At 38.6% G+C, this 27,305-nt stretch overlaps 1 protein-coding gene across 3 annotated transcripts in view; it reads right to left on the bottom strand.

Annotated features, from left to right (window-relative positions):
• The window catches only part of SCML2 (Scm polycomb group protein like 2), a 98,999-nt gene that overhangs the window by 45,339 nt on the left and 26,355 nt on the right, over nt 1–27,305 (bottom strand). For all 3 annotated transcript variants that reach the window (XM_044234652.1, XM_044234651.1, XM_044234653.1), the window contains exons 3-6: nt 24,220–24,290; nt 23,125–23,359; nt 18,636–18,724; nt 6,899–7,142 (exon numbers count right to left, since the gene is read on the bottom strand). In XM_044234652.1, the coding sequence (XP_044090587.1) occupies nt 6,899–7,142; nt 18,636–18,724; nt 23,125–23,359; nt 24,220–24,290 (639 nt within the window). The remainder of the gene's footprint in view (nt 1–6,898; nt 7,143–18,635; nt 18,725–23,124; nt 23,360–24,219; nt 24,291–27,305) is intronic.

Genomic DNA, 27,305 nt, shown 5'->3' with positions numbered 1-27,305 from the left:
TGCAACAATAACAACATGAATGTGAAGGGGATAAATAGGTACAGTGTTCTAATTTCCTTTTATTATCTTAGTACAGAATAAAGACATTGATCAATTACAGAATTCCATTAAGTCAAGAAAGCATGTTAAAATATTTTTTGTGGACTTTTTTTTTAAAAAGATTTTATTTATTTGACGCAAAGAGAGAGATCACAAGTAGGCAGAGAGGCAGGCAGAGGGAGAAGGGAAAGCAGGTTCCCCGCTGAGCAGAGACCCCTATGTGGAGCTTGATCCCAGGACCCGGAGATCATGACTGGAGCCGAAGGCAGAGGCTTAACCCACTGAGCCACCCAGGCACCCCAGCATTTTAAAATTTTTAGAGTATTAAAAGAACAGAAAATATAACGTATAACTTCCAAATAAGAAGAGGAGAAAATGGAATAAGAAAAAAATAACTCGGTGGCGCCTGGGTGGCTCAGTGGTTTGGGCCTCTGCCTTCAGCTCAGGTCATGATCTCAGGGTCCTGGGATCAAGCCCCACATCGGGCTCTCTGCTCGGCGGGGAGCCTGCTTCCTCCTCTCTCTCTGCCTGCCTCTCTGCCTACTTGTGATCTCTCTCCATCTATCAAATAAATAAATAAAAATCTTTTAAAAAAAAATAACTCAAAAAGGACAAGAAAGGAAAATAAAACATAGAAAAGGCAGGACAAATAAAAGCCTCAAAATAAGGTAGCATACTGAAAAACAATATGTCTGTAATCACAATAAATATAAGTAGTTTAAAAGCTCCAGTTAAAAAAACAGACTGGCTGATTAGCCAAAAAATCAAAATCCAACTATTTACAAGAAATGAATCTTTTTAGATAAGACTAGATAAATGTTGAACATTAGAAACAGAGAGACCAAGAACACCAACCAAACAAAAGCTGGTATAGCTACATTAATATAAGATAAAGCAGATTCTAAGGTTTAAAAAAAAAAAAGTCACCATAAAGAGGGTTACTACAGCAGGTTCAACTGACCAGGACACTACAGCAGTTCAAAATTTGTACATAACTGATAATGTAGACACAAAAATAGATAAAGCATAAAGTAAACACTAGAAGAACTAGTGCAAAAACAAACATAATCATAATGGAATCTACAGAGGAAAAACAATTCGAGTAACACCAAACCTCTCAGCAGAAACCCCGGAAACCAGAAGGAAGATACAGTACATTTTTCAAGGGCTTAAAGAAAAGAACTTTCAGCTTTTCCACTAAGGTCAGGAACACGGCAGGGATGTCCATTATCACCACTGATACTCAACATAGTACTAGGAGTCCTAGCCTCAGCAATCAGACAACAAAAGGAAACTAAAGGCATCCAAATTGGCAAAGAAGTCAAACTATCACTCTTCACAGATGATATGATACTATATGTGGAAAACCCAAAAGACTCCACTCCAAAACTGCTAGAACTTGTAAAGGAATTCAGTAAAGTGTCAGGATATAAAATCAATGCACAGAAATCAGTATTTGTATACACCAACAATAAGACAGAAGAAAGAGAAATTAAGGAGTCAATCCCATTTTCAATTGCACCCAAAACTATAAGATACCTAGGAATAAACCTAACCAAAGAGGCACAGAATCTATACTCAGAAAACTATAAAGTACTCATGAAAGAAATTGAGGAAGACACAAAGAAATGGAAAAATGTTCTATGCTCCTGGATTGGAAGAACAAATATTGTGAAAATGTCTATGCTACCTAAAGCAATCTACACATTTAATGCAATTCCTATCAAAATACCATCCATTTTTTTCAAAGAAATGGAACAAATAATCCTAAAATTTATATGGAACCAGAAAAGACCTCGAATAGCCAAAGGAATATTGAAAAAGAAAGCCAAAGTTCGTGGCATCACAATTCTGGACTTCAAGCTCTATTACAAAGCTGTCATCATCAAGACAGCATGGTACTGGCACAAAAACAGACAAATAGATCAATGGAACAGAATAGAGAGCCCAGAAATAGACCCTCAACTCTATGGTCAACTAATCTTCAACAAGGCAGGAAAGAATGTCCAGTGGAAAAAAAGACAGCCTCTTCAATAAATGGTGTTGGGAAAACTGGACAGCCACATACAGAAAAATGAAACTGGACCATTTCCTTACACCACACATGAAAATAGATTCAAAATGGATGAAGGACCTCAATGTGAGAAAGGAATCCATCAAAATCCTTGAGGAGAACACAGGCAGCAACCTCTTCGACCTCAACTGCAGCAACATCTTCCTAGGAACATCGCCAAAGGCAAGGGAAGCAAGGCAAAAATGAACTATTGGGATTTCATCAAGACCAAAAGCTTTTGCACAGCAAGGAAACAGTTAACAAAACCAAAAGACAAATGACAGAATGGGAGAAGATATTTGCAAACGACATACCAGATAAAGGGCTAGTGTCCAAAATCTATAAAGAACTTATTTTAGCAAACTCAACACCCAAAGAACAAATAATCCAATCAAGAAATGGACAGAAGACATGAACAGACATTTCTGCAAAGAAGACATCCAGATGGCCAAAAGACACATGAAAAAGTGCTCCACATCACTCGGCATCAGGGAAATACAAATCAAAACCACAATGAGATATCACCTCACACCAGTCAGAATGGCTAAAATTAACAAGTCAGGAAATGACAGATGCCGGCGAGGATATGGAGAAAGGGGAACCCTCCTACACTGTTGGTGGGAATGCAAGCTGGTGTAACCACTCTGGAAAACAGCATGGAGGTCCCTCAAAAATGCTGAAAATAGAACTACCCTAGAACCCAGCAATTGCACTACAGGGTATTTACCCTAAAGATACAAACGTAGTGATCCGAAGGGGCACGTGCACCCGAATGTTTATAGCAGCAATGTCTACAATAGCCAAACTATGGAAAGAACCTAGATGTCCATCAACAGATGAATGGATAAAGAAGATGTGGTATATATACACAATGGAATACTATGCAGCCATCAAAAGAAATGAAACCTTGCCATTTGCGACGACATGGATGGAACTAGAGGGTATCACGCTTAGCGAAATAAGTCAAGTGGAGAAAGACAACTGTCATATGATCTCCCTGATATGAGGAAGTGGAGATGCAACATGGGGGGATTAAGGGGGCAGGAGAAGAATAAATGAGACAAGATGGGATTGGGAAGGAGACAAACCATAAGTGACTCTTAATCTCACAAAACAAACTGAGGGCTGCTGGGGGGAGGGAGGTGGGGTTATGGACATTGGGGAGGGTATGTGCTATGCTGAGTGCTGTGAAGTGTGTAAACCTGGCGATTCACAGACCTGTACCCCTGGGGATAAAAATACATTATATGTTTATAAAAAATAAATGGAAAAGAAAAGAACTTTCAACACAGAATTCTTCTATATCCAGCAACTATCCTTCAAGAATGAAGGGGAAATAAAGACATTCTTGGATGATGGAAAACTAAGAATTTGTTGCCAGATGACCTACCATAGAAGAATGACTAAAAGTTCTCTGAAACAGAAAGGAAATGATTTTAAAAAAAAAAGGAATCTGAAAATCAGGAAGAAAGAACTGAAATGGCAAAAATGTAGGTAAATATACTACTTTACTTCTGAATTTTCTAATTATGTTTAACAGTTGAACAAAAATTGTAACACTGTCTAATTAATTCATTCTCAATGACTGTAAATAAGAAAATTTTATTATGAATGAGGGAGGGTAAAAAGATATAAACTGAAGTAAAGTTTCTAAATTTTACTTTAACTAGTGAAATGCCTAGTGGGATAAAGGACAGAGGAGGCAGATCTCAGAAAATATCCACGAAACCACATTTTTTTAAAAGTGCTCTGCATCTATTTACTTGGCTCTCTAAATCTGGCTTTTCAAAAGTAGTCTAGTAACCATGCTTTTACTTAAGGCCACTAATGAGCTCTCCTCTCCTCTTGACGTTTATGCTGTACTTGACAATGTTGAATACCTCTTAAAATCTCTCATCACCTCTTGTTAGGGAAACCAACCTATTAATCTCCTACATTTATGTATACTTTTTCTCAGTGTCCTGAATTGATTTCTATCTTCTAGTCATCCCTTATTTTTGTGTTTCTCAAAGTCTCGGCCTCAAACCATGTGCAGAGGAAACACCCGAGCCCCACTCCAGACCCACTGATTCCTGGGTATGAGTTCCAGGGCATCAGCCTTTGAATAAGTTCCCTCTCCCACCCCGCCAAAGTGATTCAAGTGTGAAAATTGTTTTAAATATTTACCCACAGGGTTCTGTCCTTGGTCCTTTTCTGTTACACATGCACAATTAAAGCCACACCCAAAACTTCCCCCACTTACTGCTATCAGTTGAATGTGTAAGCTGTCTACCATGGGCCCCTGCCCCAAACAGCACCTAAAATCCTACCTGACACAAAGCATATTTATTTGAATGAGCATGATGGCTCTCAAACCTGCTTTGTCAATTAAGATCTATCTCTTTGGGACTCCGTACCTGTATGTGCAGCTATCCAACAGACATGTTCACCTGGTGTCCTACCCTGAATTTGTTAGGATTAAGTTCAGCCAACAGTAACAGAAAAACCTAAAAGAACAGTGGTTTACCCATAGAACACAGAAGTTTATTTCTCTCAATAACTGTCTGGAACAGGCCAGTATGAAAATTCTGCTCCACAAAAAGTCTCAGGGATTTTGGTTCCTTTCTGCTTTCCACTCCACTATGCCTAGAAGATGGTCCCCATTTCCTGGTTCAGGATGGAACTCCACCCAAAACAAGCACATAACTAGCAGCAGGGCAGATGCAGAAAGAAGGAAGACAGAAGGGTACATTCATCTCTAATATACTTCCTATAAGTAGAACATACTAGCTCTACTTTTATCCCATTGGCCAGGACTTAGTCTCGTGGCCATATATATATAACTGCTAGGGAGGCTGTAAAAGTAGTCTGCATATTAGGCAGCTAAACTGTGTTATAAGAAAAAAGGGATACCAGATAGTAGAAGACAACAGAATTCTCAGTCATGCATTTCAAAGTCACCATGTTCTAAACTGAACCACCTCATTTTCAGAGTACACTGTGTGATTTTATACTTTTGTGATGTGTCCGCCCTACCTGTATCTCTATTCTGCCTGGCAAACTCCTCCTTTCTTAATACTCATATCATGTGTCTTTCTGTTAAGAATTCCTTTACCCAACCACTTTTCCCTCCAGCCTAAAAAAACTGGATGTCTTTGGGCCACTTTCGTATCTAGCACACATCTGTATTTTTGCATTGCTAGTTCTGCATATATACATATTTTTTAAAGCCTATTCTTCCATTTATCCTTCTTTGACTAGAGGGTAAACTCCTTGAGGGCAGAGACTGCCTTAGTATCATACATACATAAGAGCTGGAACACATTAAATTTTACAAAAATCAGCCATTAATATCTACTTCCTAGAATTATGGCAGCAGGGAACTGGTAAAATAGGTCCCTGAAAAGAAGGACAACATCGTATGTAGCATTGTAATATAATGGGATGTATTAAAGTCCCAAATCCAAAAAGATTCTAACAGCAGTTACAAGAATATGACTATATGCTTTTATCTAGGCATTGCTCTCATGCTATGCACAGTACTTACATATTTTCTACACTCACCTTTTTTTCCGGTGTAAATAAATTTTAATTGGATAAATTTTAAGTATGTTTACATTTGATTCTACTAGTAAGTTTATCTTTAACTTAAGCCAATGATTAGGTTCTATGCTTAGATCCCACTTAAATCTCAGCACTTATTCCACCACAGAAAACCAGGTTAGGCATGTCTAAGTTTTTGGAAGAGTCCCTAAGGAACCTCAATATTTGATGATTTTTTTTTTTTCGGAAAGAAAATATCTAGGTGATCATAGAATTCCATTTAGGAAGAAGCACAGCATTACAACTGGTAAACAACTGACCATAACAACATGTTTATCTTCCATAGTCTAAAATTTTCAGTGACATAGGCACCTGGGTGGCTCAGTGGGTTAAATGTCTGACTCTTTACTTCAGCTCAGGTCATGATCTCGGGGTCATGAGATGGAGTCTCATGCTGGGCTCGGTGCTCAGAGGAGAGCCTGCTTGAGAGTCTCTCCCTCTGCCCCTCCCCCAACTCACTCACACATTTTCTCTCTCTCTCAAATAATCTTTTTTATAAATAAATAAATAAATAAATTTTTCATATGCAGACAGGTAGATTTTACTTAAGACTATCAAAGTATCGGGACGCCTGGGTGGCTCAGTTGGTTGAGCAGCTGCCTTCGGCTCAGGTCATGATCCCAGCGTCCTGGGATCGAGTCCCGCATCGGGCTCCTTGCTTGGCAGGGAGCCTGCTTCTCCCTCTGCCTCTGCCTACCACTCTGTCTGCCTGTGCTTGCTCTCGCTTCTCTCTCTATGACAAATAAATAAAAAATAAAATCTTTAAAAAAAAAAAAAAAAAGACTATCAAAGTATCAGTTTAACGTGAAAAAACTGACCAAAATTGTGCAAAATATGTATATAACAGTTGTTATGTCTTACCCTTTAAAAACTACCATTGAGATATACACAATGGAATACCATGTGTAATTTTAAACTGAATATCAACTATAAAGATAGCTAAGCACCCAAAATGCTTATAGTAGCAAGGCTTCAACGGCCCAAGTGCGACTTGTAGCTTGCCCATATTCTCCAATGTGGACTATTAATTCAGATTATGATGCTGAGTTGGCTCTCAAAAATTCTAATCATTTCCCATCTTCTACCTCCAGTTCTCTCGCCTAAGCAGTGCCCTTCCTGTTCTGTCTGCTGCTCAAGCTGAGCAAAAGTCCTAACCTCAATGCCAAAAGCAGTTAGAACTAAATTTAATAAAATAAAAGAGTATATAGTCACTTGTTCTCTTACCATGAGTTCCTGGTGGTTGTAATACATCTCCTGTCAGGCGACACCACCCAACTGGGAAAATATCTCGACAATCGTACTTGCACCAATAATCAAAAGCTCCACTCCAGCCATCAAATGTGATATAAACTTCGTCTCCTCTAACATCTCCAATAGTTGCAGGGCAGATCAGATAAGGATTCTTTTTGTCTATAGCTTCCAGTTTCATTCCCACTTTAAAATTATTTAGAGGTGGCTTTGGTGGTTCCTACCAAAACATTTAAAAAAAAGTTTTTTGTTAAGATGTAATAAGAAGCATTTGCTCAACTGTTATCTCACAACTTTTAGCAATCAAAAATTAAACTCCATGTTTATCAATTAAATACAGGAAGACAACTTTTCTCAGAGATCTCTCTGAAACTCTGCTCTACATGTCACTTACTCTGGAGCAGAGCCGAGAACCTGGAAGGAAACAAAACCAGACTGATAGTAATTTATTCAGTCATCTAAGAAATATGTGCTATATAGTCTATACCAGAAATTGAGGATTCATTAGTGAACAAAAAAATAACAAAGATCCCTGCTCTGGTGGAGCTTACCTTCTAGTGGTGGTGGTGGTAGTGGTTGGGGTGCGGGTAGGGGAAAAAGAGACAAGCAATCAACAAGAAATGTAGAAAGAGGGACTCAAACATACCTAATAAATGTATAAATTATAGTGTATGTTGAAAGCTGCTAAGTCCAAGGAGAATAAACAGCAACAGAGAATATCTTAAAAAAAAAAAGAAAGAAAGAAAGAAACCACCTCCAAGTATAAAATGCAGACAACAAGAACATGAAAGTCATATAATCTGGGGTCACTTATGATATCCAATCCAGAAACCAATATTTAAAAAGCATATTTTAGTTATAAAAATTTAAAGCATGCAAATACTAACCCGATTCTTAGAAAACCTAAGTGCTATGTTAAAAGCAACACCTTTTCTTTCAATTTGCTTTTTATTCTAGTAAATAGCACCATCATCAACCCAGTCACCCAAGCCAAAAGACTGGAAATAGTCCTAGACCAGGGGTTGTCAGTCCAACTAAACATCAAAATCACTTGGGGCCACACCCCCAGGATATTGATTGAATTGGTCTGGAGTGGGGCCCAGACATCAGCACATTTTAATTACCCAGGTGATCCTAATGTGCATCCCAGGCTGAGAACCACTGTGCTAGACACATCCTATTCCCTTAACACTCACATTCAAAGACCAAGACCTGCCAATTCTATCCCTTAGATCGCTAGGATAACGACATTAAAAGTCAACTTTCGATCATTTAGTATATGCCAGGCACTGTTCTAAATGTTTTTCATATATTTAATTCTCACAACAACCCTATAAAGTCAATGCAATTATTATCCCCATTTTATAGATGATAAAACTGATGCACAATTGCCTACGAATATACCAGAAGTATCAGAGCTAGATTTTAAATGAAGGCAGACAACTCTTTGGAACATCCTACCACATCAACTGCTTGGACAACTCCACTGATCTACTTCAAAGCCCAGGTCCCCTGGTCTCTTTAAGGCTTCCCTGGCCAGTTCCTGCCTACTCCTACAACCCCTCAATGGAGATGCTCTTGCCTTCAATTGCAAAACTACTCTTGAAATGTGTTTACTGAGACTAAGGGATTCTCAAAAGAAGATACACCTTATTCATATTATTTCCAACAGAGTACTCAACAGCAAGATCTTTTCTCTAAGAAAAAATGAATTAACCAAGTAATCACCTGAAGAACAAGCTTTAAACTAATTCTTTCACTAAGATAAAATTTAAAAATATATCTGGTAGGCTGATTCCCTTTTTAAATGTCCCCTTTAAACCCACTCATTGTCCTGTACTTTTCCAGTGATACCCTTTATACCCTTGAAGTCTTAAATTTCCTTAATTATAAGTCTTCAAAGTCCTTTTAATTACATAATCTTGATTTGATTCTTAAAAAACACCCAAAAGTCAGCAGGGCAAAAGTCAGCTTGATCAAAGATCAAAGTTATTTGATAAATAAGTAGCTGGTAAGTAAGAAGCAGAATTACTGCCACTTCATGAAGGGTCTAAAGGTTAACTAACGGTTACTACATAAGGAAGGAAAAAAGGGAGGTGGATTTAACAAAAGATAACTTTGGCAGTTGATAAACTCGTGCTGCATTGCACAGAATGGAGGAAATATCCAAGGCACACATAAGGTTCCTAGGGCCTTACACTATCATATAACCAAATAAGAATAAGACTTTCTGTGGCAAAGTGAACTAAATTCAAATGGCAATATACATTTTCTGCTACAAAACAGAATTAAGACAGGAATGAGCAGGAAAGAGAATTTTAAGATTCAAGCTATAATCTAAAAAGAGAACCCAAAAGCAACAGTAGGTCATCAATGCCACTATTAGCTGACAGGTTAAAAAAAAAAAGATTATAGACAAAATGCAATTTAATCTCTAAGATTTTCATATTGTTTATTAATTCTTCTACATTTCATGAATACGCTATCAAAGCTACTTACAACAGTATAGCCATACAAACAAATATTAACAGAGCTCTGGAAGAAAACCAATACTGATTTTTAAAAAATCAAAGGAACTGCTCCTTTTTCATAAATAAATGAAAGGGTTTTATCTCAAAACAAGCTACCTCCAGATTTAGATAACTGGCAAAATGGTTCCCTCTGCTGTCCACAAAAGGTAATGATATAAAGTTGCTTTTAAACATGTTTTTCAAGAATATGGTTTGTCATCATCAGTTCTTGAATGACTACCTAAACACAAAGATATAATTTGTAGGGGTGCCTAGGTTGCTCAGTCAGTAGAGAATGCAAATCCTGGTCTTGGGGTCCTGAGTTCAAGCCCAACGTTGAGCAGAGAGCTTACTTAAAAAAAAAAAATTGGGGGGGGGGGGGTGCGCCTGAGTGGCTCAGTGGGTTAAGCCCCTGCCTTCGGCTGGGGTCATGATCTCAGGGTCCTGGGATCAAGTCCCGCATCAGGCTCTCTGCTCAGCAGGGAGCCTGCTTCCTCCTCTCTCTCTCTGCCTGCCTCTCTGCCTACTTGTGATCTCTCTCTGTCAAATAAATAAATAAAATCTTTTAAAAAAAAATTGGGGTGGGGGCACCTTGGTGGCTCAGGTGGTTAAGCAACTGCCTTACGCTCAGGTTATGATCCTGGAGTCCTGGGATGGAGTCCCACATCCAGCCGGCTCCCTGCTCAGCACGGAGTCTGCTTCTCCTGCTGACCTCTCTCCTCTCTTGTTCTCTCTCAGATAGATAGATAAATAAATAAATAAATAAACGTATATATATACATATACACGTATATATGTATACATATATATATAATTTGCGAAAGCAAGAGCTTACAAAAACAAGGGCTCATTCTTTTCACTGTGAGAAAAAAATTATTCTCTTAGAAGGTAGTAAAAAATGCTCTTTTAACCCCTCTCCTTGCCTACCTACATACAATACGGTTCTCCTTAAAGGCTATTTCTTCTCATATCCCACAGACTCTGAAGCTAGTGTGAGCATCATCTGCATTACCCCTTTGCCGCCATATTCGTACCCCTGTAACTTCACGGTTCCTTCTCTTCCTTTCTTCAGATCTTCATTCCAATGGCATCTTCTCAGCGAGACCTTCCTGGCCACCTATCTAAAATGTCACCCTCCCTTTTCCTTAGCAGGTACAACCATCAAACATAATATAGACTTTATTTACTTTGCATGGTTTATTATGAATTTCCCCAGCTAGAAGGCAAGCTCCGTAAGGACAGGAGCTCTTTTACTGTTTTGTTTATGGCTGTATTCCCAGAGTCTACTTCTGACCACAGACTTCTATCCTTAACTTCTACTTCCTTACTTTTTTAATCAACTACTTCTTTGACCTCATCAAAAATTTTAGTCCCTTAAACTTCATTTATTTATTCACAAATATGTACAAAGTGCCTACTAATGCCAAACACTACTGAAGGCTCCTAATAAACATTAAGCAGAGAAACAGACAGAAATCTCCCCCTTGTGGTATTCACATGCTAGTAAAGAGAAAGATGAGAAACACCATAACATAAGCATATTTATCTAAGTTAGAAATGACAAGTGCTATGCAAAAAACAAAGTAAAGCAGAATAAGGGAGATACAGAGAAAAATGTATGGAGGGGTTGTGTTAAACTTAAAACAGGGAGAGGCACCTGGATGGCGCAGTCGATTAAACCGGGTGAACTCTTGGTTTCAACTAAGATCGTGAGATTAAGCCCTGTGATGGACTCCATGCTCAGTGCAGGTTCTGCTTAAGGCTCCCTTTGCCAGCCCTTCCCACCACACTCTACCCTCCGGCACACATTCTCTCTCTAATAAGATCTTTTAAAATAATAATAAACAATTTTAAAAAGAAAGACCTTTTTTTTAGGATTTTATTTATTTATTTGAGAGAGAGAGAGGGTGGGGGAGCACATGAGTTGAGGGGAGGGTGGAGAGAGGGAGAAGCAGACTCGCTGTTCAGCAGGGAGCCTGATGAGAGGCTCCATCCCAGGACACCGGGATCATGACCTGAGCCAAAGGCAGATACTTAACCGAAGGAGCCACCCAGGCACGCCACAAAGAAATACTTTAAATAGGGTAATCAGAACAAGCCTCAAATGGAAGATGACATGTGAGCAGAACCCTAAAGGTGATTATTAACCACGCAGCTACCTACAGGCAGAGAGAACAGCCAGCGCCAAGTCCCTAAAGCAGGAGATGAGTCCACATGTTCAAAGGACAAGGAAGTGAGTATGGCTACAATTTAGTATGCAAGTGGGAGAGCAGGAGGAAACAAAGTTAGAGAGATAATGAGGTGTCACATGTAGAACCATGGAGGCCACTATAAGTACTCTGAGTTTTATTTTGAGTAAAATGGTGAGCCCCTGGACAATTTTGAGCAAAGAAGTGATATAATTTCATTTATATTTTTAAAGGAATATTCTGGTTACTGTATTGATTACAAACTGTAAGCTTACAAATAGAGGTCAATGAAGAAGCTACTGAAGTAATCTAGGTGAGAGATAAAGGCAACTTATACAAGCTGATAGCAAGGGAGATGTTAAAAAGTAGTTGGATTTTCAATATATTTTGAAGGTAAAGCCCAGTGCTCGCTTCGGCAGCACATATACTGAAGGTAAAGCCCAGAGGATTTCCTTATGGACTAGATGTAGTGTGTGCAAGAAATAATCACCAAGGGCTTTGTCCCCAGCAATTGGAGTAACAGTTGCCACTCTTCGAGATGGAAAAGGCTTCAGGCGGAAGTTTGAGATGTCTGGACATCCAAGTGGGGTTGTTGAGTGGATATTCAAGTCTGAGTTGGGAGCAAAGCCTGAACTGGAAATATGGATTTGAAAGTCACCTGCACATAAACTGTATTTAAAGCCAGAAATGAGATGAGATCACCAAGAAATTAATACAGATCAGAGTTTTTCAACCTTGGCACTATTGCCATTTGGAGTTAAAACATTCTGTTGTGGCAGCTGCTCTGAGCATTGTAGGATGGTTAGCAGTGTCCCTGGTCTCTACCCACTAGATGTAAGTAGCTCCCCACATACACTCAGTTGTGATGAACAAAAATGTCCCCAAATATGCCAGACGTCTCATGGGGGGCAAATCACCCCCTTTCCAGGTTAAGAACCACTGATAGAGATAAAAAAGTGAAGGGGACCAAACACTCTAACATTCTATAATACTTTTCCACATCCAGGTTACAGAACATCATGTCAACCCAAAATCAACTTATCCCACTGTCATTTTATTATCTCTAAACCTTAATTCAAGATCACCATGGGACACCTGGGTGCCTCAGTCAGTTAAGTGTCTGACTCTTGATTTTGGTTCAGGTCATGATTTCAGAGTCATGAGATGAAGACCTGTAACAGGCTCCACACAGAGCATGGAGTCTGCTTGACATTCTCTCCCTCTGCCCCTCCCCCTGCTCATGCTCCAAATAATTAAGTAAGTAAGTAAGTAAGTAAATAAATAAATAAATAAATAAAATCTTTAAACAAAAAAAGATCGCCGACCACTTACCTATTTATACATAGTTGCTTGACACTACTGGAGTAAAGTCTCACATGTTTATTACATGTAGTACCATATATTTAGTGTTCATCCTTAGCTGAACCCTCCAAAATATTATCATTTTTTACATTAGGCCGTTCTTTTTCTCCAGGCCATTCCTTTTCCCATCTCATATAGCTGCTGTTCCATTTACCATTCACTTTAAGACAAATTTTATGTATCCTCATTATATATTTATTATTTTGTTAACTTTCTTCTCAACCGGAGAGTGAGCTCTCTACCACAGTGCTGGAACATAGTAGACATTCAATCTATGTATGATCCTTCCCTCCAGCCTTCATCAGTTTCCTATTTCACAAAGTAAACTGAGGCCATCAGGAATGAACACTATCAATATTGTCCCCACAACTATAGATTTAACTCTACCTGAGGACACTTTTCACCTGGTCTTTAGTTCTTGCTAATGTAACCACACTTTCAATCCACCAAATAGTCAAGAATCAGCTTTCCTCTCAACTGACCTTTAGTAATTACCTCATATAGCTACTCATATATCATAAAGCTGAGTGGGTATTTCTCAAGGTTCTAACCTTGACACTCCCCTCTTCTCCTAGGTATACTCTCTGGACTAGCTTATTCATTCTCAAGGCTTCCATCATTACCATTTAAACTAAAAAACTCCCATATCCACATACACAAGCCAAACCTTGTTTTTAAGTTCTAAACACTTTACGTCCAACAGTCTGCTAGTAGTCATCCCTCCTCAAATTTCCCAGAGGTACGCTGACATATCCAAAACAAAACCCATTCTCTCCCTCTATATGTATTCATCTTCCTATATTCTCCATCTTTCTTCATTTACCAAACAAGTATGTACCAGGACCTATGACAGACACTGAGAATACAAAGACAGTTAACTGTTCAAAAGGAACTCTCAGTCTAGGAAGAGACAATGAAAATAATAATGTAATCCAATTCCTATCAAGACTGAAATATGCAGAAGGTGCTAAAGAAGTATAAGAATACAAAGGGAGAATTAGGGAAGAGACACTGGAGGACTTAATGCCTAACTAGAATCTTAGCCCTAACCAGAGATAACCAGCCCTAAAAAGGAACATCATATTGACAGGCTCTCAGAAGCAATTTAAAATATAAAGTATAAAGCAAGGAAGGAGTGGCCACCATAATCCAGATCATACAGAACCTTAAAGGTAACAAACTTACACTTCATTCTGAGTGCAACTGGTAACTTCAAGAGATTTAAGCAAGAAATGATGTGGTTAAGGCTCCTATATTAGATATTTCTGGCAGTTGTGTGGAAGGGTGAAGGTTAGAGGCAGTTATAAGGCTAGCTGAACCGTTCAGGCAAGAGGAAAGCCTGCACAAGGGGCAGTGGTAGAAGAAAAAAAATAATTAGGAAGCTAAGTGGGTGGGCCTTCCTAATTAAATGGCTTTTCAGAGGCCAGGGTCAAGAAAGAGTGGTGATTTAAGATGGTTCTTGGCAAAGTTTCAAGCTTGGCTGAAAGGGCACCCACAAATCAATGAGTAAGAACAGAAATCCAACAGAAAAACAGGCAAAGGCTATAATCAAGTAATTCACAGAAAAATAAAAGGCCATTAAACACATTTTAAAAGCTCAGTTTCACTGGTAATTGGTTCAGTGTAAATGAGAGCAATGAGATACCATCCCCAACCACCCCAGTTCCCCCCAAAAAAGATACATAAAATTTTTAAAGATGAATGATATTCGATGCTAGTGAAGATGTGGGAATAGAAACATCTATACAATAATAGTGGAGCATAGCTTGAAACATCCTTTGGGGATGCAATTTAATAGTATATATATCAACACTTAAAGCACATATTCCCTTTGAACCAATAATTCTACTTCTAAAAATGTAGCCTTCACACTTACACAGAAAGCTCTATACTACAGATGACTTAAACAAGAAATCGGACACAACCTAAAAATCCATCCTTAGGGACAAAGTAAACCAATTATGATAATCTATACCACAGAATAGTAAAATACAACCTAAAACATATACGAAGCAAAATGGAAAGACTTCTGGAATATACATATTTTATGGGTAAGAATAAATCACAGAACAATATTCACAATATATTCAAGTTTATGTTTAAAAAAATAAAAGCCCATATATGTTTGTGAGTGCACAGAAAAAAAGTCTGAGAGAACACAAAGAAAACTTCTGTTTGGAGAGAAAAGGTTGGAAAGGAGGAAAAGATGGGATGGATAAAAAGATATGCATTCTTTAGTCTAGCTAAGTATGTATTTTGATATCCCCTCTCCAAACATGAATTGCTTTCATAATTTTAAAATTTAAAGATATAATGTATGTGACATGTGGCATGTAACTAGCTAATAAAGCAATCTGATAATAAGTAAAATAAGTCTGATGGCTTTTCTAAAGTCACAGCCCAAACTAATAGTGTTTAATAAAGACTACTACTAAACATCTCTCTTTTTTGTTACTTTTCTCACATATGCTTTACATACAGCCCAAAGGGCCTGTGTCCCTACTGGGAGGTGGTAGGGCTAACCCACTTTCAGGCACTCTTACTACTCGAAGCGGCACTCAAAAGTATTTTTCTTCACAATGCAAGAATCATATTAATTGATGTTTTACATCCTTATGTCTTTAAGGTTCTCCAAAAACTTTTAAAACCTTAACCAAAACAATCTTGAAAAAGAAGAACAAAGCTGGAAGTATCACAATCCCAGATTTCAAGATATACTACAAAGTTGTAATAATCAAAATAGTATAGTATGGGCACAAAAATAGACACATAGACCAATGGAACAGAGTCCAGAAATAAACCCACACTTATATGGTCAACTGATTTACAACAATGAGGAAAAGAGAGTCTCTTCAACAAATGGTGCTAGAAAACTTGCACAGCTACATGTGAAACAACAAAACTAGACCACTTTGTTAAACAAAAACAAACTTGAAATGGATTAAAAACCTAACTGTGGGGGCGCCTGGGTGGCTCAGTTGGTGAAGCGTCTGCCTTTGGCTCAGGTTATGATCCTGGAGTGCCGGGATCAAGCCCCATGTCTGGCTCCCTGCTTAGCGAGGAGTCTGCTTCTCCCCCTGCCCCTGCCCCTGTTCATGCTCTCTCTCACTCTCAAATAAATAAATTAAATCTTAAAACAAAAACAAAAAACCTAAATGTGAGACCAGAAACCATAAAATTCTTAGAAGAAAACAAAGGCAGTAATTTCTTTGACACTGGCCATAGAAATATTTTTCTATGTGTTTCTGTTTTTCCATCTTTCTACTTTTTTATATGCCTCCTCCGACAAGGGAAACAAAAGCAAAATTAAACTACTGGGACTATACCAAAATAAAAAGCTTTTGCACTGCAAAAGAAACCATCAACAAAACAAAAAGGCAACTTACTGAATGGGAGAAGATACCTGCAAATGATATATGTGATAAGGGGTTAATATTCAAAATATACCAAAAATTTAATAGAACTCGACACCAAAAAAAAAAAACCATAAATAATCTGATTAAAAAATGGGCAGAGGACCTGAACAGACATTTTTCCAAAAAAGACATCCAGATGGCCAAAAGACACATGAAAACATGCTCAACGTCTTATCATCAGGGAAATGCAAATCAAAGCCACAGTGAGATACCACTTCACACCTGCAGAATGGCTGAAGTCAAAAAGATAAAAAATAACAAAGGTTGGTGAGGATATGGAGAAAAGGGAACTCTGGTGCACTGTTGGTGGGAATGCAAACTGGTGCAGCCACTGCGGAAAACAGTACAGAGTTTCCTCAAGAAATTAAAAATAGAATTACCCTATGATCCAGTAATTCCACTACTGAGTATTTATGCAAAGGAAATGAACACACTAATTTGATAAGATAAATGCACTTCTATGTTTACTGCAGTATACAATAGCCAAGATATGCAAGCAATCTAAGTGTCCATCCATAAATGAATGGGTAAAGACGTGGTACATACACATATATATACAACGGAATATTAGCCATGAAAGAAAGAGATCTTGCCATTTGCAACAACACAGATGGAGCTAGAGTAAAATGCTAAGTGAAATAAGTCAGAGAAAGATAAATACCATATGACTTCACTCATGGGTAATTTAAGAAACAAAACAAAGAAAAAAGAGACCCAAAAACAGACTCTTAAATAGAGAACAAACTGGTAGTTGCCAGAGGGAGGTGAGCAGGGCCAGGGGTAAAACAGATAAAGGGGATTAAGAGTCCACTTACCTTGAGATAAGCACTGAGAAATGTACAGAATTGTTGAATCCTTTTTAAAGGAAAAACTACAATATTTACCATTCTTGACATGAATAACTGTAATAAAATTTAAGTGACTGAAAAAAGAATCAGGACAGAGGGTGAGAAAGAAATATTTTGACCCATAATTTAACTAAAACTTGGCTATTATTCACTGTTTCTTAACATAGTGTACTCTTTCAACATTTTCTCAAGAGCATAAACTATCTTTGGAATTTTCCCTCTTTGTTATATAACAAATATTTCCCTATAACAAATTCTTTCTGATGACTGTTTTTAACATTCTTTTACTTCTGAAACCAAATCTAAGTAACTTTCAAGTGGTTTTCTGGCCCATCATCATTTCTCCAATGTTGAAAGATGACTAATACAGCAAACAGCAAAGTGAGGGGAAGCTTCACTTCTGAAGGTAAATAAAAAATAGCAATGAACATTTGCTTCCAGTAGAGCACTCCTTTCATATCTAACGTGAAGAAAGTGGATACAAATTCATTTTGACTAGTGGGTGATTCTAATTGAGACTTTTTTATGACTTGCTGTTATGGGCTGAATTGTGTCCCTACCCCTGCCAAAATCATGTTTAAATCCTAACCCCAGTACCTCCGAATGAAATCGGAGACAGGGTCTTTAAAGAGTTAATTAAGTTAAGATGAGGTCAGTAGGGTGGGCCCTAATCCAATGACTGGTATCCTCATAAGAGGAGGAAAGGAGGACACAGACACACAGATCATGTGAAGACAGGAAGAGAAGACAGCCATTTATTTACAAGTCAAGCAGAGAAGCCTCAAAAGAAACCAAGCCCGCTGATACCTTGATCTTGGACTTCTAGCATCCAGAGCTGTAAGAAAATAAATTTCTGTTGTTTAAGTCACTGTAATGAACTGAATGATGTCCTCCCAAATTCGTAAATTGAAGCCTAATTCCCCAATGTCACTGTATTCAGAGATAGGGCCTTTAAAGAGGTAACAAAGGTTAATAAGTCATATGGGTGGAGCCCTAACCCAAAAGGACTGGTGTCCTTAATAAGAGGAAGAGAAACCAGAGATACCTCTCCTTCCCCACAGGCACAGAGAAGAGGCCATGTGAGGACACAACAAAAAGGTGGCCATCTATAAGCTGAGGAAAGAGGACTCACTAGAAACCAGCCCTGGTGGCACTTTGATTTTGGACTTCTAGCTCCCAGAATTGTGAAAAAAATAAATTTCTATTGTTTAAGCCACCCAGTCCATGGTACTTTGTTAGGGCAGCCCTAGCAGATTAACACATGTGTCAATCCAGTAATTTAAAAAGAATTTTTTTTCCCATATCCAAGAAGATGAAACATTTAAGTGCCCCCATTAAAACAATAAAGCTATAGCCCAAGTGATGGAAGATTTTTGTATCTTTCTTACCTTCTTAAAGATTGTTGCAGGTGCCATTTCAGATCCATTCAGTGTTCGTAAGAGGAACATTGGCCAAGATGATGCATTCATCTGATACCCTATTTTATAAAATAAATCAGTATGAAGAAGTCTCTCTGTGATATTAGAGCAAATTGGTATAAAAAAAAAAATAGGTTTTGTTTACCATTCTTCCCCAGAGAATGACTTTCTTATTGAGAAACTAAGGAAATAGTTAAGAGAAGCAGATGCACCCTCTGATCAGTTCCACTGTCCCCACTGCACTATTTGGCAACAATGCTACAGTTGGAGTAAAAACTCTCATTTGAGAGAAGCCACTAGCTAGAGTTCACCAACATACACATATGTACATTAGGAATGGGTCCCAATACTAGGGGTAAACCAAGATAAAACCCACAAGAGCTTCCAGTCCCCACCAACAGCCACACAAGCACAGCAAAGGCTGCAGACTTCCACCCCTTCTTTTTCCTTAGAATCCCTGCCTTATTTCTTTTCAGAAAGACAGTTTTCTGTGAAGCTCAGCAAACGTATACTTATGATGTATTTCACTGTATAAAAACCTTACCTCAAAATTAAAAAAAAAATACACTGAAACCTAGTTAATGACATCCATGCTAAAGTATTTAGGAGAAATGTACTAACATCAATAACCTCCTCTGAAATACATGTAAAACTAAGATGAACTGATGAAACAATAGAAGAGTAGATAGGTAAGTGATAAAGCAAGCATGTAAAATAACAGTGGTAGAACCTAGGTAGTGGGTATGTGGATGTTCACTGTAAAATATTTTCACCTTTTCTGTATGTTTGAAATTTTTCATATAATATTGGGAAAAAAGATAGGTCTCACTTTAGCAATCTTTACAGACACTAAACAAGATCTTCTCTTAGAATTTGTATCAGACGAAATAAAAATACACTCATCGGATGTCTTTTTTTCAAGATCTCATCAATTAATGGTGAATATCACAGTATGTGGCACATGCAACAGGGGGCAGAGGCCTGCTAGTTTTATTGCTTTCTGGGGGCAATCCGTTTCATACACCACTTGCCTGCCCTGATGCCAGAATTAAAGAGAACTTGGCATGCATCCCTGATGGATACATGCATTAAGATAGGGAGGCACAGGAATCACTGACAATCACTGGCACTGGGTCCAGTAGGATTAAACATGCAAAAAAGTCCAGACAAAATGTCATCTTATAATAATCCTATACCAAAATCCCCTTAATCTGAGAGAAAAAAATGGGGGGAGAGGGGGTTTATTATATGCTCCCTTTTATCAGTATTATCAATGATATCTAATAAATAATCAACCACAACATGGATTTGCCACATTGTGGTTAGAATATTGCATAAAAATAATTCTCTGGTCCTTATGCCTTTCTCTTAACCCCCATCTTATCCTATTACATCATGCAATCATCATCACTGCCATCATCATCATCTTAATTTAACATTTTTCTTAATTCTTTAGTTGCCTAAAGTAAAACAGAGATGAAAAGGCCAAAAATAGATGAAAGGGCATATAAAAATTCAAACACAGATAAAACTAATCTATCATGTTAGGAAGTCTAGACAGTGGTACCTTTGGGAATGGGAGGTTTATGACTAGGGATCAGCAGGAATGGGGCTTCTGGGGTGCTAATAATACCCTGTTTCGTGATGTGGGTTATGGTTATATGGATGTGTTAATTTATAACCTGTACACTCACAAATTACACATTTTTCTGTTTGCATGCTAAAACTTTTTAAAAAAAGCTTCTAAATAATAACCTTTAATGTTTAAGTAACCTTTGAAAAAAGAAAACCAAGTAAGTGGTGTTATATTAAAATGGAAAATAAACTCTTCAAAGCACCTAATGAGCAAATTGGCAAAAATTGTGCATTTTTAGTATGTATTGTCAAAATACGTATTAATCATCATGCACTGCTAAGTATTTCATACTTTTAATTAAAAAACTAAAAGTAATTTGAAATAAGAATGATCATAAATCTGGCTATGTGTTTGAAATGTTGGCAATCACAACAGTTATACTTCCTTTAAACAAAATTCAAAAACATATTATCATTTGTAAACAGAAATCAAATCCAAACAGGGAAGCACTATGCCTCAGGTTTACACTTCTATCTCATACAGAATTCTATATGATTTAAGAGCTATTTAAAATATAAATGATATGAAGAAAGAAAAGAAGGCAAAAGGCAGAAAATACACACACCCCAAACCACCTTCTTGGAATAACATATCTCTAATTAGTTACTTTTTAATATGTTAAACCAAATTAGGAATAATTAACAATTACAGCAAGAAAAGTATAAAAATATATTGCTAAGAGAGTGGTAATTATTAAAATCTTAAATTTTGGGATCTCAGGGTATTTTTAACTATAGTAGGGAAAAAAAAAAGAAATCCATTCTCTCATTGTGCTTTACAACAAAGAATGTTCATTTTCAGCATTGTAAAGAAGAAACTAAAACTAATATATACCATTCACTCAAGACTACAGAAGTAATAGGGATGCTGGGTGGCTCAGTTGGTTAAGCATCTGCCTTTGGTTCCAGTCATGATCCCGATCCCAGAGTCCCAGAATCAAGCCCTGCATCGCATGGGGCTACCTGCTCAGCAGGGAGTCTGCTTCTCCTTCTGCCCCTCATCCTGCCCTCATGCTCTCTCTTTCTCTCTCAAATAAATAAATAAAATCTTTTTTTAAAAAAGACTGTAGAAGTAATAAAGGAAATAATTTATTTTCTACAGAATATCAGAGGACATCTAAATATTTGGGGAGACCAGGCTTTTTTAAAAAAAAAAAGATTTTATTTATTTATTTGACAGAGAGAACACAAGCAGGGGGAGCAGCAGGCTGAGGGAGAGGAAGAAGCAGGGAGAGGGAGAAACAGGCAGAGGGAGATGGGCAAGGAGCCTGATGCTGGGCTCAATCCAGGAACCACTCCCCCACCCACCCCAACACAATCCTGGCAATCATGACCTGAGTCAAAGGCAGATGCTTAACAGACTGAACCATCCAGGTGCCCCCAGGCTTTTTTTTTTTTTTCAGACTTATTTATTTATTTGGGGGTAGTGCACGTGAGTGCAGCGGGTAGGAGCAGAGGGAGAGGGAGAAAGAGTCTCAAGCAGACTCTGTGCTGGGAACAAAGCCCAACGTAGGGCTCAATCTCACAACCCTGAGATCATGACCTGAGCCAAAACCAGCAGTTGTATGTTTATCCAACTGTGCCACACAGGCACCCCTGGAGTACATCTAAATAAATATTAAGAGAGAACAGGGATGCCTGGATGGTACTGCTGGACTCTTGGTTTCCTCCCAGGTCGTGGTCTTGGGGTTGTGGGATCAAGCCCTGCGTCAGGCTCTGCACTGAACACTGAGTCTGCTAAAGTTTTTCTCCCTCTCTATCCCACCCCACCTTGCACACGCGTGCTTTTTCTTTCTTTAAAATAAATAAATCTTTAAAAAATAAGTAAATATTAAGAGAAAACAATTTTTCCCAAAACTGGAGTCACATACTTTTTAGCTTTCAATAACTTGGTCAAAATTGAGAGCTTTGTACTTAGAAACCTTTGTTATAACGTTCCATCAATCTCCTCCTTTTCAAAGATCTAAAGGTACTGATCCCTCCTCCTCTTACTATGATTTCTTCTCATTGCAGTTATAATGAAACTGCCAACTTTGAAACTGGGGTCTGGATGTGGAATCCTACCTTTTCCCTGTTCCCCCACCCATGTTGAAAATGCTGAATGGGTCAAAAGACAATAATGAGGAAGGAAGTGACTCCCCCAGAAGGGTTTCTGAATGCTATAAACTTCTCCCCCAGAAGGGTTTCTGAATGCTATAAACTTCTCCCCCAGAAGGGTTTCTGAATCTGCATGTGTGACTTGGTAGAGCTGCTTTTGATATGTCAAGTTTGAAGATAGCATATGTCTTGCCCTGGAGTGGAGAACCTTTAGCACATATATACCAAATATGTATTTACATGAAACTCTGTAACATATGGTACTAAGCTGATCTCTCATACATTCTCCACAATAACCATCTATTTGCAAAAATGCCTAGAAGAGATTTCTAAAAGGCTACTTCAGGACATCCAGCTGGCTTGGTCCATACAGCATGCAAATTGATCCTGGGGTCTTGAGTTCGAGTCCCATGGTAGGTATAAAGATTACTTAAAAATCCAATCTGGGGTGCCTGGGTGGCTCAGTTGGTTAAGCAGCTGACTCTTGATTTCAGCTCAGGTCCTGATCTTGGGTCATGAGATCAAGCCCCACATGGGGTTCGGTGTTCGGTGCAGAGCTTCCTCCCCCTCTGCCCTTCCCCCTATTCATACACACTCTCTCTCTCTAATAAATAATAGAATCTTTAAAAAATAAAATCTTCAAAATAAATGAAAGGCCACTTGAAACTTTTTCTACTGAATACTACATTAGTAAGAATATGTTATTTTAAAAACTGTTTATCCTTACCCAGTGGAGGCTGAAGTAAGTCCCCTTCCTTTTCACATGTCCCAATAGGCTGTATGTCTGGAGAATCGACAAGTCTCCAAAAATCATTTCTGTTGTCACTACCGTCCAATCTTAAACGTAGCCTGGCACCAGTAATTCCAACGACCGTGGCTATACATATTGAAGTCATATTGCGAGGGTCATGGGCTTCCAATTTCATACCAACTTTGAAGTCATTAGCTGGTGGAACCTTGGACTGTATATGTTACAGATATGTGTGTGTGTGTGTATAGACACACGCGCGTGCACACACACAAACACACACACACAAATAAAGTTTTGTTAAAATGCATCAACTGTAAGAAAAACGAACAGTCAGTTATGTTACCAGAATACCTGTGAAATGTTTTAAGTAACAATCATAGCAGATGGTGAGCAAAAGAACTATAAAGGTCAAGGAAAAGATCTCCAAACCCTCTCTTTTTATGGGCATAAAAATACTGCCTGTTCTGATCTTATTCCTTTGCCCACCTCCAGGCAACCCAAATACAGCCTATAAAATGTACCCTGAGTAGCTTTCTAAAATAAGAACCTGATTAGGCCATTCCCCTTTGAATAGACCAACTGGTAGCTCACCACTGCCTAAGTCCAAGTCCTCAATACAGTTTAAGAGACCCCACACCTTTAACCTTATTCCCACACTATCACCTCTACCCACTTTGCGCTCCATGCTATCCCTCAACACTCAGGTTCTTCTACACCTATGTGCCTTTGCTCTGGTTGTTCTCCCTGCCGGGAATATCCTTCCCCTCATTCCAGCCATCTCAGATGTCACCTCTTCTGTGAGCACTCCCAGTATAGAGTTATCATAATTTTCATAATTAATTATTTACATGTCTGTCGTTCCCTCCAGATGGACAATCACGAAGGCTAAGTATACCAGACATAGAGTAAATTCTTAATGAATGAATGCAAAGAAACCATCTGGCCCTTAAGTGGCACTACCACAATCCCATTATCTCCTCACACTGCTAAAACCTAACAATCACACAGACATCCCTCAACAAATTAACCGTTCACATTAATATATACAACATCTATAGAATTTTGGCATACCTGTCTGAAACATTCCGAAGGGGCACTCAAAGATCCAGTCTCTTTCAAGTAATTTTCCCAGTGGAAATCATCTGGAAAAAAAAAAAAGAACACATATACAAAATAGGGGTTTTTTTAGTATATATAATATGTATACTAACTTTCAGGGGTAAAATAGGGCTTTAGTTCCTTATCTCTTTTAAAAAAAGACTTCCTAGGGGCGCCTGGGTGGCTCAGTGGGTTAAGCCTTTGCCTTCGGCTCAGGTCATGATCTCAGGGTCCTGGGATGGAGCCCCGCATCGGGCTCTCTACTCAGCAGGGAGCCTGCTTCTCCCTCTCTGCCTGCCTCTCTGCCTACTTGTGATCTCTGTCTGTCAAATAAATAAATAAAATCTTTTTTAAATAAATAAATAAAGACTTCCTAAAGAGCGAATTCAAATTTCCTGATCTGCATTTAATTATCAGCATAGAAATAAAAAATAAGACAACTTTCTGATAATAATGGCTCCGATACAATTATTCTCCAGATCTTATCCCTGTAATAAGGAATTAGCACAATGATTCTAAAAATGCAGACTCGTGACGCCTGGGTGGCTCAGTTGGTTGGACAACAGCCTCCGGCTCAGGGCGTGATCCTGGAGTCCCGGGATCGAGTCCCACATCAGGCTCCCAGCTCCATGGGGAGTCTGCTTCGCTCTCTGACCTTCTCCTCGCTCATGCTCTCTCTCACTGTCTCTCTCTCTCAAATAAATAAATAAAATCTCTAAAAATGCAGACTCTAAGAACAACTAAAGAATTTTTTATCAAGTAATAGCAAATTCTACTCATCTGTCTCTAATATAAATTTACTCAGTACATGTGTGGGGCGCCTGGTGGTTCAGCTGTTAAGCATCTGCCTTCAGCTCAGGTCATGATCCCAGGGTCCTGGGATCGAGCCCTGCATCGGGCTCCCTGCTCAGCGGGAAGCCTGCTTCTTCCTCTGACATTCCCCCTGCTTATGTTCCCTCTCTCGCAGTCTCTCTCTCTGTGTCAAATAAATAAATAAAATCTTAAAAAAAAAAAAAGACTGTATATACTCAAGACCATTTTATCCCATTAATATAAAAACACTTCTTTCTTTTTTCATGGAGAACTAAAGGCGTTTAGGTATGGGGTCTAACAGAATCTTACCTCTGTAATGCTTTATGGAAAGATGGAAAGAAAAAAATCTGGGAACCAGAGTTGCCTCTCAATTGACTTTTAGATCTCCATACATGGTATCAAGAATATGGTGGCAGAACCAAGCAGTAAACCAGTCCAGTACAGTCACTGATATGAATTATTTTAATGATCTATATTTTCTACCAACATTTGCTGTCCCTTCTCTCACTCAGTCTTCATGATGTATTACAATGGTATTGAAGGTCATAAAGCAGTGTACTTTGCCTGGCTTGCACTCTTCAATTGTTGTTCCAGTCAGACTGCTAAGACACTGAGAAAAATACTTGATAGCAGTATCAAAAGTACCATTAATTCAGACAAAGCTTTTTTGGTTTATTTTTTAAAGATTTATTTATTTATTTTAGAGAGGTAGAAAATGTGTGTGCGCATGCGTGCAGGTTTGTGTGCAAGGAGAGGCAGAGGGGAGACAGAAGCAGACTCCCGGCTGAGTGGGGAGCCCACTTGGGGCTCGATCCCAAGACCCCAAGATCATGACCTGAGCCAAAATCAAGAGTCAGATGCTTAACCAACTGAGCCACCCAGGCACCCCACAATTCATATGGAGTTGAATTCTCATCAACCACCTATGCTCTTGATTAATTTCCTTACTATAAAAATATTGGGTTTGACAGTTTCCCTTCCTAGGGGAATCTGCATAACCAGGATCTTATACACCCTTCAAAGGGTAGAATACTTATACACACATACACATACACACAAATGGAGTGCTATTAAATGTTTACCAGCCAGCTTTCCAGAATATACAAATAAAAAGCCTGACTGGTAGTGTTTACAATAGTATACAGTGTATACAGTAGTATAAATAATACCACCATGGCTAATCAGAAGGTGACAAAGTAAAGTCGACAACTACAAAGCTGGGAAGAGATGCGCACAAGTGACTCTCCCGAGCTGGTGTGAGCCGGCTTCAGCAAACCAGTTATGTGTGTTTATGCATTTATATGTATATGTACACATATTATACATGGTATTAAGCATGTCATACATAATACTATATACCCTGCTTTTTTTAACAATAAATCTAATAGATTGTTCCATTTGGTTTTTTTTTTTTTAAGATTTTATTTATTTATTTGACAGATAGAGATCACAAGTAGGCAGAGAGGCAGGCAGAGAGAGAGGGAGAAGCAGGCTCCCTGCTGAGCAGAGAGCCTGATGCAGGGCTCGATCCCAGGACCCTGGGATCATGACTGGAGCCGAAGGCAGAGGCTTTAACCCACTGAGCCACCCAGGTGCCCCAAGACTGTTCCATTTTTTAAAAAATACTGGTTTTAATTCTGCTTGTAGATGATAAGAAGTGCTGAATGGCATGCAGAAGAATGTCAAGAATATGGGCTCTGAGGTTGAACCTGCCTTTTTCCAGTCTGGCTCTTCTTCTTACAAGCCATGTGACCTAAGAAAGTCATTTCAGGTTCTCAGCCTCAGTTCCTTCATCTACAAAATGCAGAAAAGTAATACACACAGTACAAGGTATTTTGAGAATTAAGTGATGTAGCATACATATGTCCCTGAGTAAAAGGCGAGCATTTTATTCTAAAACTAAATGTCATAGTTGAGCCTAAATTTATTAATACTGGATAGCTTTGTCAAAAGTGAAAATTGGGGTGCCTGGGTGGCTTAGTTGGTTAAGTGTCTGCCTTCATCTCAGGACATGATCTCAAATCAGGGGTCCCTGATCAGTGAGGGATCTGCTTCTCCCTCTCGCTGTGCCCCTCTCCCCCGGCTTGTGCTCTCTCTCTCACCCGCTCACTCTCTCTCAAATAAATAAATAAAATCACATTTTTTATATATATATACATAGTTTTTTTTAAGGGAAAAATGTGGGGCACCTGGGTGGCTCAGATGGTTAAGCATCTGCCTTTGGCTCAGGTCATAATCCCAGTCCT

This window comes from Neovison vison, chromosome X (genome assembly GCF_020171115.1).
Source record: "Neovison vison isolate M4711 chromosome X, ASM_NN_V1, whole genome shotgun sequence".
Lineage (NCBI taxonomy): Eukaryota > Metazoa > Chordata > Mammalia > Carnivora > Mustelidae > Neogale > Neogale vison.
Note: the sequence above shows the minus strand (reverse complement) of the source record. Positions and strands in the feature narration are given on the sequence as shown.